General features: G+C 31.1%; 2 protein-coding genes across 3 annotated transcripts; one reads left to right on the top strand and one right to left on the bottom strand.

Annotated features, from left to right (window-relative positions):
* Positions 1-1,457, bottom strand: LOC18600189 (auxin-responsive protein IAA4). Of its 2 annotated transcripts, none has more exons than XM_007030507.2 (4): positions 1,011-1,457; positions 714-912; positions 513-612; positions 1-398 (listed from the first exon to the last, which is right to left on the bottom strand). In XM_007030507.2, exons 1-4 carry the CDS (start codon positions 1,208-1,210, stop codon positions 370-372), a joined length of 528 nt encoding a protein of 175 aa, XP_007030569.1. In that variant the 5' UTR covers positions 1,211-1,457; the 3' UTR covers positions 1-369. The 2 variants fall into 2 exon arrangements, with proteins under 2 accessions (XP_007030569.1, XP_007030568.1); XM_007030506.2 differs by having other exon boundaries at positions 710-912; positions 1,011-1,455.
* On the top strand, positions 11,607-13,977 carry LOC18600188 (auxin-responsive protein IAA16). The gene is made up of 4 exons (XM_007030505.2): positions 11,607-12,102; positions 12,736-13,122; positions 13,217-13,278; positions 13,371-13,977. The coding sequence occupies exons 1-4, from the start codon at positions 11,840-11,842 to the stop codon at positions 13,406-13,408; spliced, it is 750 nt and encodes a 249-aa protein (XP_007030567.2). The 5' UTR covers positions 11,607-11,839; the 3' UTR covers positions 13,409-13,977.

The following is a 13,977-nucleotide window of genomic DNA, read 5'->3' as shown; positions in this document are numbered from 1 at the left end:
AAGAAAAAAAGGGTATTTTGATTTATATCCTTTCAATAAGATAATTTTCCCTTTGATACATAATTCATGGAAAAAAAAAAAGGAAAATCTTATCATGGACTTCATATATTTTCCTTTGTACAAAATCCATAAGGAGAAAACATGAGCAAACTATACATGAAAAACTTTGACAAAATCCTATCAAACTTCTTTGTTGCCAATCAACAAAGAAGAAAACTCGTTTGGATCTTATAGCTGAAGGGTTCTTCTCTCTCTTCATGTGAGCAACGGATTAATTTCTTTCTCCATCACTTGTAAATGGCTTTGAGACTGCCAATTTTGTTCATACAACACAACCCAACCCTCTTGCTTCTGATCCTTTCATTATCCTCAGCCTTTTGCAGGAATTTGTGAACATTCTGCATTGAGAAATGAAACAGAATTGTAAGCTTTTCTTCTTCTTTTTTGGTTGAAAAATGAATTGTAAATTGATTGAGCCAAAAAGAAAAAGTAACAGGGAGAGAAGAACTTACTCCCATGGAACATCTCCAACCAACATCCAGTCACCATCTTTATCTTCATAGGTGGGTACAAATTCTGATCCATTGTATCCTTCCCTCTCTGAATATTCACCTGATAATTAACAACAATAACAAAAAAGTTAGCTAAATATTTATATAATTTTGAAAAATAAAGAAAAATGAAAAAGAAATAAGTGCGGCATGTTTACCAACTTTGAACTTGAACATGTCTTCGAGGGCCTTGAGCAATTCTGGGTAGCCCTTGTACACCTTCAAATCTATCTTTCTAAGATAAGGAGCTCCATCCATGCTAACTTTGACATAGATCCCAGCAGCTTCAGCCTCAGTTTTCTTTGGTTGGAGGCAGTTTTTCCTGTAAGATCGGATTGGTGGCCACCCTACAACTTGTGCCCTGAAAACATTACATGACACCCAGCCCTATTAGTAACCATTAAAACTAGAAAACATGATTTATTTTTCCTATCCTGATTAAAAAAAAAGATTGCTTACTTGGATGGTGGAGCAGTTTCCTGGTCACATTTCCTAGCATCTGCCACATTAGAATTGTCACCAGAAACAGATTCTTCATTCATATCAGGCAAGGCTCTTTTGTTACTCTTACCACTTGCAGATGTTTGCTCCTCAGAGGTGCCCGGCAGGCCTAGTCGGAGCGCGGTAGCATCAAGGTTAAGATCTTTCTCAAATGCCATAGCTGAATTCTCTCTATTGTTTGTACAATAATTCTTGCTTACAATATCAAATGATCTTGAGGTAACTTGATAGCTGATTGATGGACTCAATGGAATGAGGCTTTTTCTACAAAGATTTGAAAGGGAACTATGGATGATATAACTCTGGACATGTTTGCTATGAATTCCTCTATATATAATTCAAGGAAAGCTGATGATCAAGTTCTTAAGGTTGAAGGAACATTCATGTGTGGTTGGCCTTGGGAAATTTCAATGGTACTTTATAGATGAGAATATGGTGATTAAAGCCAAAGGACATTATTTAAAAAATTAATATCCAAAATCAGTTAACAAAATAACGCGTTCGTTGTTACATGTTACGTATTCATATAAATAAGGATTAAGAGTTTTATAATTTTGATTTAGATTAAATTAAGATCATTACATGACATTTACAAATATTAATCAATAGATTAACTTGAAAAATATGATTAAGGGACATTGATGGGGAGAGTGGAGCTCAAGAGCCCTAAAGAGAGAGTGATCAAAGAGGGAAAACTTTATGGGGGGCAAAGGTATCTTTAGTACATGAATTTGGACATGGGGCAGCTAAGGTGTTTGTCACATGAACAGCACAATTGAGCGAGTTGTCTTAAAATTATGGGGACAAGGTTAGGACAAAGCTTAGCAGCCCATATTGAAGTTTTTGAGATCAGAAAGATAAAGAGGTCTAAGATGAATTCATCAGTTCCAAGGGAAGAAATCTAGAGCGTTCGATACAATGACCGGTGTGTGTAGATTCCAATTTGACTTGGGTTGGGTCCACATGGGTTGTTGTTGATGGGTCAGGTAAGATCTGATTTGGGGCTTTAATTTTGATCCATCGTTATGGGTTCTCTTACATGTGGGCATGGTCACCCTCTTTGAACCATTGCCTCATTTCAAGGACATTGCTCATCAACATGATCATTTCAAAGAAAATCTTTAAAATAAATTAATAAAAAGTCCTTTATGACATTATACACAAAAGGGTAGAGATTAACAACCCGACATACTTAATTAAAAAAAAAACAATAAATAATTAAATTCATCTATGAAATCTATAATTTTTTTTTGTTAATGTATAAGATAATAATCTTAAATGGTAAAAAGACCTATCAAGTCTCTGTACTCTTTAATTTTCTTCAATTTAATCTTTGTACTCAAAATCAAAGCAATTTAGTCTCTTGATTTGAAAAATTTCGTCAATTTAATCCTTTACTTTAATGGTATTTAGTTTTGTTGTTAAAGAATGACATCAATGATGACGTCAGCATTGACGTGTCATATTTTGATGACGTGACAATACCACGTGGCATCGAGTGATAGTGTGTTAATATCACGTGGCACTAGATGATGATGTGTCAGTGCTGACATGGCATTGACATACTGACATGTCAATGCCACATGGTCGATCAAAAAAATTTCAAAAAAAATCTGTCACGTCATAGGAACAAAATTAAAAAAAATATATAGTATGAGGACTAAATTGAACAAAATTGAGATGTTGAGGGACTAAATTGAAACAAATTTTGAAAAATACAAATCTTTAAATAGATTATTGATATACTTATTAATAAGCTAAATATTTAAGTGTAAAAGATTTATGGTGTTGCAAAATATATATAAATATTTTCTTACTTAATTATTTGATTGTAAAACATATAAATTAATTTATCTTTTTTACAAAAATTAAGTTTGAATTCTCCTTTTATAAATTTTTTTTTTAAATTTCATACCTGAAGTCAAATTTAAATGAATAACTTATATTACGTTAAAATAAAATAATATAAAATGACGAAATAAATTCTTTTTTCTTCTATTTATAATAGTATAAAAATTTGAATTTATTTAATTTAGTTTTTAACTTGAGTTAAAGTCAAATTAGCAAAATATATTAATTTAGTTTTTTCTTTTAAAAAAATGAAGAACTGGTATATAGAGTTAGTGATGATTATAAAAATAATTTCTCATTTTGACTTGTTTAATTTGGACATAACAAACCTCTTATTACAATCATAGAATCTGAGCGTCACCCTTCTAATATTTTATTTATTTTTTATGCTTTTATTTTGCTTAATATTTCAAGTTATATTTTTTAAGTTGAAATTTCTTAGATTAAAGACTACATTTATAGTGGATGAAGTTAAATATAACTGTAAATATTTGTACCATTTTATTTTATTAATAAAAATTTTGTAGATTCAAATTAATAATTTAAATTTAAATTTAGTATAATTTGATTGTGGTTTTTGAATTTAAATAAAATTGTTTATAAGAAATTTTGAGTAAATTTAAATAAAAGATAAATTGGGTAAGAGTTGAATAATTTTAGAAGAATGTACATTTGTAAATTGTGAAAGTTATAACTAAATCAACATATTTTACTAATTTGAGTAAATTTAAATAAAAAGTAAATTGAATAAGAGTTAAATAATTTCAAAAGAATGTGTATTTATAAATTATGAAAGTTGTAACTAAATCAACATATTTAGTCATTTTATATTATTTTTATTTTAACGTAATGCAAGTTATTCATCTAAATTTGACTTTAGGTATAAAGTTTCTTCAAAATTTTTTTATAGAAGAAGAATTCAAACTTAATTTTTGTAAAAATGATAAATTAATTTACATATTCTAGAATCAAATAATCAAGTAAGAAAATATTTATATATATGTTTTAACATCATAAATCTTTTACACTTAAATATTTGGTTTATTAATAAGCATATCAATAATCTACTTAAAAATTTATATTTTTCAAATATTTTTTCAATTTAATCCCTCGACATATCAATTTTGATCAATTTAATCCCTATACTATATATTTTTATTCAATTTAATCCTTATGATGTGGCAAATAAATTTTTTTGGAATTTTTTTGACATGCCACATGGCACTGACATGTTGGCATGTCAGTACCATATCAGCACTGACACGTCATCATCTAGTGCCATGTGGCATTGCCATGTCATCACTCGATGCTACACGGCTTACTATGTCATCAAAATGTGACACGTCAGCATTGACATCATCTTTTGACGATAAAATTAGATGTCGTTAAGGAAAGAGACTAAATTGACAAAATTCTCAAAATTAAAGAATTAAATTGCTTCAATTTTGAATATAGGGACTAAATTGAATACAATTGAAAAGTATAAAAAATGGATAGGTCTTTTGACTAATCTTAAATCTTTTTACGACAACAAAGCAAAAATCATTCTCAAATCTTATCACATTCGACTTTATAAATAAATGGAGCCAAGCACTTTCATTTGAAGTAATATCGATGGCCCTCCATTCTATCATTTTTCTTGATTAAAGAAGCAATGGAAAAGAAAAAATGGCTCTTCCATGAGGTGAAAGGGTGGAAATATTTGGGGTTTGCTAATCTCCAAACAATTATGATTTGACATATGATTTATATGTTGTAACTAATCAATTAATTAGAATTTTGTTTGTGTTGAGAAATTGACAACAATCATAGAGACCTATAACCAAAAGAGGCCTGTCATGAGAGTTTCCATTGATTCATTTGCATTTAACAAATGGGAAACTCTAAAGGATTAACCTTTTCTTTTTGGGGATAACTTAGGGAATAAGCTTTGGGTATAGAATTAGTTCTATTTTTTAACTAGCTAGCTAGCTAGGTGGTCAATAAATAAAAGATAGAATAGTGCATGGAAAGTTCATCAAAAAGGAGGAAACATCCTTCTCAATTACTCTATTTTTGCTTCCTCCTTCTATATATATAGGCAAAGAAAGCAAGAAGAAGCACTAGAAAAACATAAAAAGATATCTGCTTGATTTTTATTTATAATTAGGGTACATAAAATTTTCTTTCCCGATCTCTAAGTTTTAACTATAATTCACTTTTAATCTATTAGTATTAGAAATAGACAATTTATGTTGAATACATAAATTTTGTTATTAATTCATTATTAATGTTTTTGTTTATTTAATGATGTGACATCAATTTTGAAATAATTTTACTCTAAATTTGTGAAAAGTGAAACGACAAAGAAGTAAACGAAAAAAGATTATAAACAATTGAGATACATGGTTTTGATCGTACACATTTAGCCATATATCACACCGACACCAATCTCAATCGTTCATCACAATTGTTCAACCGGAATCATGCATGCCCGCAGTTGCTTTCATGTGCACACACGAGCGCGTCAAAACATTGAATAGTCAGGGCCGCCATTGGCAAAGTTTTCCACTTCTCTACAGCTAAGAGTTTTGATTTGCTGAAGCTCATTATCCTTTTGGGAAGGACCACAGGGCACAGGAGGGTCCCCCAATTCTTGTTGATATACATTATGAGCTTTTCTCTCTACACTGTCCGGCTGGGGTCTCTCCTCCAGTTATTGCCAGCCAATCAACCCCGTCTCTCTTTGTTGCCTTTGGGACAGAATTTGGGTCCCATGAAAACCAACCCCAGCTAATTTTTCATTATCATTTGCCTAATTGCCTTTACTAATTTTTTGTTCCTTTTTTTATGATTAATATTCTCTTTTTGGAACATCTTTTAGTTTCTTGCTTATTTCGTTTGTTCCCCAACAAGTAAACATAACTTAATTAATTATGCTTGTATTTAATCAAATTCCTAGCTTATTAATTAATTTCAAAGCAACTTTGATATTATTCAACTAGCTATAAATTATCATATTCCAAATGGACCCTAGGTTTAGATTCATTTGTGTCATGTTTTGATATTAACTATATATATATAAAAGATTCGAATGACTTAACCTGGGGTGGGAAATGCATTGAATGATGATGGATCTAACTAGGACTTCCTTTTTTTAACATCTACGTTATTGTAAATTCATAATAGACATCCTAACCATAACGTAAAAGGAATGAAAGGAAAAGAATTTTTGTATGATTCATTGCACCTAAAATTTTTCAATCCCTTTCTCAATAAAATCTTGTTAGGGTACGAGGGCGACAATTCACTCGTGAGCTTTGTATTGCCACGTTTGGTTCTTAATTGCCAAGACGTGCGTCGGATTTCATGATAGGAACATGATGGTAAGAGATATATTTATTTTTATATATGTAACTAATGTTCTTGGAAAGTGATGATTTTCATCAATGTTTTTGGCTATGAATATTGATTATATATCTTTTTTTTTGAACGGTATATTGATTATATATGTTAATCAAATTGTATTTTTGTTTTGCCAATAGAAGTATATAGAACTAGAATTGTTTTGATTACCCAAAAAAATTTAGAAGGAACAAACATTGTTTTTGATTTTTACCCTTCAAACCCTTCTCACTAATAGTGAGAATTAACGCATTCTAAGATTCAAATTTTATTGTATGTTATGCACAGTGATCAAGTTAGAAATTTACATGAAAAATAATTAAAGATTAATCATCGACATCATGAATTATATATTTTAAATTTTATATATATTATAATAAAAAATTAAAAGATAACGACCATCACCCGTCACCCGTCACTACGTTGGCTTTGGTACTGATTATGCGTGTTAAAAATTATTTGATTGTGAATTAATCAAACCACTTTCAACAGTTTGAGTTGAAAGCTTTGTTTTTTTCTATTATTGAAAACTTTTTGGGGTTCTTAAAGTCTCCACACGAGTGAAATAGGTTAAAATGATAGATGGAATATTTAAAGTAAATAAACAGTTGAAATTTGTTTGGTTGTGCACTTCCTTATCCTCAGGTCACCGTTCCAATTATATGCCTGACTCGAATTTCAAAGCTTATGGAGGTGAAGTCGCCATCCTCCCCCTTCCCATCACAAAAGGCAAGCATTGAAAAGAGACCAATTAAGTTCTTTGTTGGTATTCTCGGTTTTGATGGACAAAGCTAAAGATGGACGCATGCATGTGATTGCTTTGCCACACAATACTGATCGAAACATCTTCAAAAGTTTTGAAAAACCTAAACTTCAAAGCACCAACCATGACCTTTGGGTTTTTTTTGCCAATAACCAAACCATAGTCTTACATTTTAATTAAAACATTTGATTTAATAGTTTTTAGAAATAACCCTGATTTGATTTAACAACCGTAATTTTAAAACTCTTTCTTAAAAAAATTGAACGAAAATTAAAATTTGAATCTCTTTTCTTTACTTAAGACTTCTTAATTCGATTCTATTATTTATATATACAAAAATTGCATTCGAATTTTGTTATATTAATAAATGGATGCATCCCATAGTAGTACATTTCTTTTTTTTTTTTCTTTAACCCTTTGTCCTATCATCCTTAAGCTCAAAGCTCTATTGTCGAGTCCCTATCCTTTTTATCCTCACAAGCAAAAAGTTTAAAAGACATTAAACTCTATATATATGTATGGAGTGGCTACAAGTAGCTGACTTTTCTATTGTATCATCCCCTCGCATAAATCTTATAGTCAAAATAATTGTTTTGAAAAATATTAAATTTATCCGACGGTTTAATAATCTAAAAATTAAACGTCAAATAAAATTATTAATTATTATTTTCGTATCATTTGTAAATAATCGGACAATCGATACATCGGGCAACCTAGCATTGCTTTTTTCTTTTTTCCTTTTTGGGGTCGAAAGGAAAGAATAACTTTGGGGGCATTTGGCTTAGACTAAATGGGAGGAACGAAGACACTCAAGCGTCTTCCCAAAGAGGACAGTACGGACCATTTGGATAGATAAGAATCTCTGTGAATTGTACAAAATAGACTCCTGAGAAGAAGAAAGAAGGGGAAAAAAAGAGGTGAAATTGACCATAAAAAGAGAAGAAAAAAAAACCCTTATATTAATGGACACACGTGTGGTGTCTGAAAAGATGCTGACAGTGTTTTAGGGATGTGGTACCATAGTAGATAGGAATGCACACGTGTGGGGTCTATGGGGTTGGTGACAGTGGGCTTTGTGGGCCAGGCAGCCCACACGAGGGGACATTTCTGAGTGTCGATTGGCTGGCAATGGGCCTCACCTTTTCTTTTGCGAAATCTCTTCTCTTTTGTTTTGGAGCTCAAGGCCAGTCCTTTTCAATCCTTGCTTTTTGTGTTCTGTCAGCTTTTTGGGTAATTAATTCGCATCTGGCTTCATGTTGGCCATGCCATGTACATCTTTGCCCATACCATCATCATCATCACCCCCCATGGCCCTATAATCTTTCCCCGCCCCCTAAACAGAATTGTTTTCTTTATGTTCATACATATTTTCTATTACTCGAAATTTAATTATAAATAAGTTCTTCAATCTCTCAAATTGAAAAAACAAGCATGTCATATTACACAAAAGGAATAAAAATATGATTTATAAACTAGGAAATATGCTGAAAAATCTCCTTTTAGTGAATATTTTGAGTTAAGAATTTATCGATAATTAAACATTAATGAATGTAAATTATTTTTCATGATGAATATAATTCAGATATAAAACCCATTTTGACTCTTAAACTACAAAATGTATCTCTGATAGGCCCTTTTCATGGATTAACCTAGCAGTTACTGTCACATTAGATAGAAAGGATTTGCATTGTTGAGGTCAAAAGATCAGATTTTAAACGTCAAAAGTGCAATTTTCACATGCATTATTTAATATAAGAAAATGACATTATAGTCAAATAAATGGTTTGACCAAAGGCAAATGTTTTTAGTATTTATTTAAGCAGAAAAAGATAAGGTAGTTACAATCCATAGGGTGGTCCAAGGGCTACAAATTTCAAAGGGCAAGTAAAATAGATATTTAAATTTTGGTAATATATATTGAAATTCAAGGTAGTAAGATAAATTTGTAAATATTAAGAACATATGTAAATTGTTACTTATTCTTCAAATTTTGGTAATCGTCTTTTGTTGCAAGAAAAATTACTTATATCTTATCAATTAAAAATTAAGATTTTAAATTAAAAATTTTGAGTTCAGATCATTAATAAAAAAATGAGATTTATAAGATGAAGTAAAGATAATTTTTTTTGTATAAAATCAAATAATACTTGTAATCATTAAAAGACTCGAGATTTCGAGACTCTGAAAATTCTTTCAAATACGTAAAATAACTCATGGAATAAAAATATAAAATAAAATCGATACTCTGGTTGTGAATTTCCTAAGAAATATATTGCATGTATACATCATGTTACATTAGTATTTATATATATATGTACATATATATTATATAATTATATGTATATGTTTGGCATACTTGGGCGAAACAGGGCACAGGGGTTGGGGGAAGAAAGAAGCTAAGGTGAAACAATGCAAAACTTGTCTGAACTCTAAACAGCAAGAAAACCAAGTTGGGGGGGAATGGGTCCCCCCAAGGGGATACCCTCTCAGCCAATCAAATGAATGAATCTCAGCACATGCCACATGGGTTTTTTTTTTGGCTGACTTTCCCCAAACGCGGTGCAATGCCTTTTGTGGGCTCCGACTGTCCACCTGTCTTTTGTTGATTCCTTGAAAGTTCACAGCCTTAAAAGGTCAGTTTAACCTAAAAAGATTCCCCTTGCTTCCTCAAAATCTTTCTAAGCATAACAACATAATAATCATATCTGGTATTTCAAAAGTATTTATGTGGTTATCAATTGATTATTCTTGTTTCTCCTTAAGGAATTCAGTGCAAATCATTAATCATCCCTCAAATGATTAATTTGAGTTGTCTCAAATTGCATAATCATTTGTAATCTAAATTGAGTAATCATGGACGATAAATTTTAGTTTTTTAAATTTATAAATATTAAATTATTTCGATAATCATGACATATGTTATTATTTTTTATTTTGAGGTAATCATGAAATTTTATATTTATATATAACAATTAAGTTTAAATTAAAGAATGCTCTAAAATATTTAGTTTATTGGTTGATATATGATCTCTCTATTAAAAGAGCAAAATTCGATTCTTTCCCTCCAATTCAAGAAAAAAGTTTAAATTCAAGAGTTAGCTTAGTTAATAGTGCTTAATTCTTCCTTTCAATAGTTTAATTTTATTAAGTGATGTTACGAGAATTTTATTTTTTCACGTTATTTTGAGATAAATATATTATTCTAAATTTTTTATTACAAAAATTAATATTTAAAATTTAGCATAGCTTTTTCTATGATCTTATCCAAACAAAAAGAGAGATGAAAATTTCTTTAGTTAATAATTGTCTTTTTTATGAGATGCATTATGTTTATTGTTTGCTTTTGCTTTTACCATTTTTTTGGTGTGAATACAGTGGCACCCAAATGGGCCATGATGAAAAGCTTTTAATGCTTACCACAGGAAGTGGAGAGAGTGTGGATAAGAATGTGAAGGATGAAAAGATTTTTAATGGGTAACCTTGGAGAATGGCACTACTTACATTATATTTTCAACCCCCAAAAAAAAAAATTGTAACATGTGTTATATTGTCATTATAGCTAGATTCAAGTCCTATCAAATGTGAGATTCATCTAATTTATGTTGGTTTATTTAATCTATTCATTAATTTATTATTGTAATAGTTATGTCATGTATATGTTATAGATGTTGAGTAATATTTTATTATATTAATATAATTTTTTTATTTGTACATGTAATTAGGAGTGAGTATTAATCAATTCCAATTGAATTAATTGATCGAAATTGATTGAATTTACTTAATTCAATTCGATTTGCTTAATTTTGACTTTCATTAGTGATTTGGTTTGATTTATTCAATAATTTTCATTGATTTTTTATATCTAAAATTTACAATTGAATCAACTGAGAAATCGATAATTTATAAATATATATTTTTAAATATATTATATATAAAACTATTATTAATACATAAATAAGATAAATTTCTATAATAATTATTAATTTTTATATATAATATAAATACTAAAAAACTAATAAATTCGATCGAACCCATTGAATATAAGTCAATTTCGATTATTTCAATTACATAATATAGTTTGATCGGTTTGATTATTTTATATGAGAGTAATTACTTCAATTTTTAAAATTTTTAAATCGAATTGATCAAATGCACATTTTATACATAATCTTATAAAAATATTTACTATGATGATTAATTTATTCAATGTTAATTCGCTCCAAATGTAATTAAACTAGGAATTAATAAAGGAAATGGAATTAATTTAATGACTCCATAAAGTTAAAAAAATCAAACTAATATATATATATATATATTGATGCATATGGGATCATTAATTGGTGGAGCCTAGGAAACAAAGGGAGGGCAAACAACGCCAACTTCGTATGTCCACTCACCTCAGCACAATCATCCTAAATATGACATCATCCATGACATCACCTTCCCCGACAACCCGCGGACGGTTCAACTAACACTTTCTTCCACGTGGCATCATCATCGCCGTCGAGAATCCCCTAACATAATATTCCAAAACCATATATTATCTTTCCACAGAACCGTTTTTTGGCCTTCTTCCCCCCAACATTTTCACATATTCACTCCCCCCCACGCCTTACATGCACTTCCTCTAGCAAACATACCATCAAGAGAGAACACAAAGGAAAAAAAGAAAGAAAGCACAAAGGAAAAAAAAAAAATCGAAGGGAGATATTTTGGGAGAATGGAACGAGATTGAAGTTGGATCGATTCACGAGTCTTTTCACGTAAATTTGGTGTTTAGTTTCTCATAATGACTAGCATTATGGACGCGGCGTGTGACAAGTATAGCATGATTAATTTCGAAGAGACGGAGTTACGTCTAGGATTACCGGGAGGAAATGGAAACGATGGTGAAATGACGAAAAACAACGGCAAAAGAGGGTTTTCGGAGACCGTTGATTTGAAGCTTAACCTTTCGACAGCAAAGGAGGCAGTGGCAGATGAAGCTGAGAAGGTTAAGGAAAAGAGCACTGTTGCTCCTCGCTCTGCTGACCCTGCAAAGCCCCCTGCAAAGTAAGCTACCCTTTCCCTTTTAATTTCTTGGTTCAACCTTGTTTCTCAAATCTTTGTTTTCATTTCCTTTTCGGGAAAGTAACATATAGTAATTCAAAGTTCAATGGATCAAGAAGTGAGCATGCATGATTCTGTTCTCATCTGAAATTAGTCATTGAATTTTTCTTCCGAGTGTTGAATATTGATTTGGAGATTAAGAAGATGAGTCTCCATTGAATCCTGGCCTTGTAAAGTGAAAAAACAGTTTAATTTGGGATGTTTGATGGCTTTGGTTGTTTGTCGGGAAAAGGAGGGAAAAAAACAAAACATGTGGAATCTTTAGTACTTTTCCCAACAACCAAACAATAATTCAAAGGTTTAACAGGAAAGTGGCCAAGATAGTCCTCAGCCAAGCTACCAAACTTTGGTAAATGTCAATAGTAAAGTACTACCACATTCACATTTTCAATACTTGGATATATAATATATAATATTAAATATAATTCTCTTTGACCATAGAATGGAGTTCCAATAATTTCCATAATATATTTTTATGTTATTTCCTTGCTTTGAATCATTATGATTATATGTTTATGGTAAAAGAATGAAATGATCTAGCTAGTTGCTTAAAGTTGAGGGCACATTGGATTTCAGGGCACAAGTGGTGGGATGGCCACCTGTCAGGTCCTTCCGTAAGAACATCATGGCCGTCCAGAAGAACAGCTCCGACGTTGAGGGCGAGAAGGCCGGCAGCAGCAACACCACCACCGCCACCGTGGCGGCAGCCTTCGTTAAGGTCAGCATGGATGGAGCACCATATCTACGCAAGGTGGACTTGAAATTGTACAAGAGTTACCAAGAACTTTCTGATGCCTTAGGCAAAATGTTCAGCTCCTTCACTATTGGTAACTGTGGGTCACAAGGCATGAAAGATTTCATGAACGAGAGCAAATTGATAGACCTCTTGAATGGTTCTGAGTATGTTCCTACTTATGAAGACAAGGATGGAGATTGGATGCTTGTTGGTGATGTCCCATGGGAGTAAGCTTCCAACTCCAAAAACAAACTTACGTTTTGTAATCTTGGCATCTTAATCTCATGATTAACTAACTAATCCGTCTCTAAAATTCTACAGAATGTTCGTCGATTCATGCAAACGCTTGCGAATCATGAAGGGATCTGAAGCGATTGGACTCGGTCAGTACTGTCACCATTGTTCCAATCTTAAACAATGGGATCTAAACGTAAAATTTTATCACTGATTATTCGTCTTTCTCATGATATTGCAGCCCCAAGGGCAGTAGAGAAGTGCAAGAACAGAAGCTGAAATAGTGTTACAGAACAAAAAATCTCAGATGAAACCCACCTGGCAAACCGGCTCGAGAGGGTTCGAGCAGGGAGTTTGAATGTGTCTGTATCAAGGGTTTTCCTTCTTTTTTCTTTACTCCTTTTTCCATCAGCATGAAGAAAAAACAAGAAAAAATTATGAGGAATATATTCAGAAGATTTATTAGGGTACAAGAAATCAAAATAATAGAAAAATCAAAATATGTTTATATGACTTTTTTGCTTTTTCTTCTGTGCAACTCTCTGTCTTATTGTCAATGGCTTGTCTAAATAATATCCTAAATATTATTATTATTGTTATTAATGTTTTGTAGTTGTCATGAGTGCTTTCTTTCTTTCTTTTTTTTTGGGGGTTTACTCCATTTTGTAATATTTTGCATGTAATATTTTTTCTTCTTTTTTTATGTAATGTATGAAAAGATTCTCTGCATTATGTATACTTTTTTATAAATTTTATAATGTTTTTTTGTAATTGGTTGAGGAGACAAATAAACAAGATCCATGAAAAAGAGATATGGTAGAGCAAGGCCATGTGCAAATTGCTGGGAA

This window comes from Theobroma cacao, chromosome 5 (assembly GCF_000208745.1).
Source record: "Theobroma cacao cultivar B97-61/B2 chromosome 5, Criollo_cocoa_genome_V2, whole genome shotgun sequence".
NCBI lineage: Eukaryota > Viridiplantae > Streptophyta > Magnoliopsida > Malvales > Malvaceae > Theobroma > Theobroma cacao.
The sequence above is the reverse complement of the archived record's forward strand: the minus strand, read 5'-3'. Positions and strand labels throughout refer to the sequence as shown.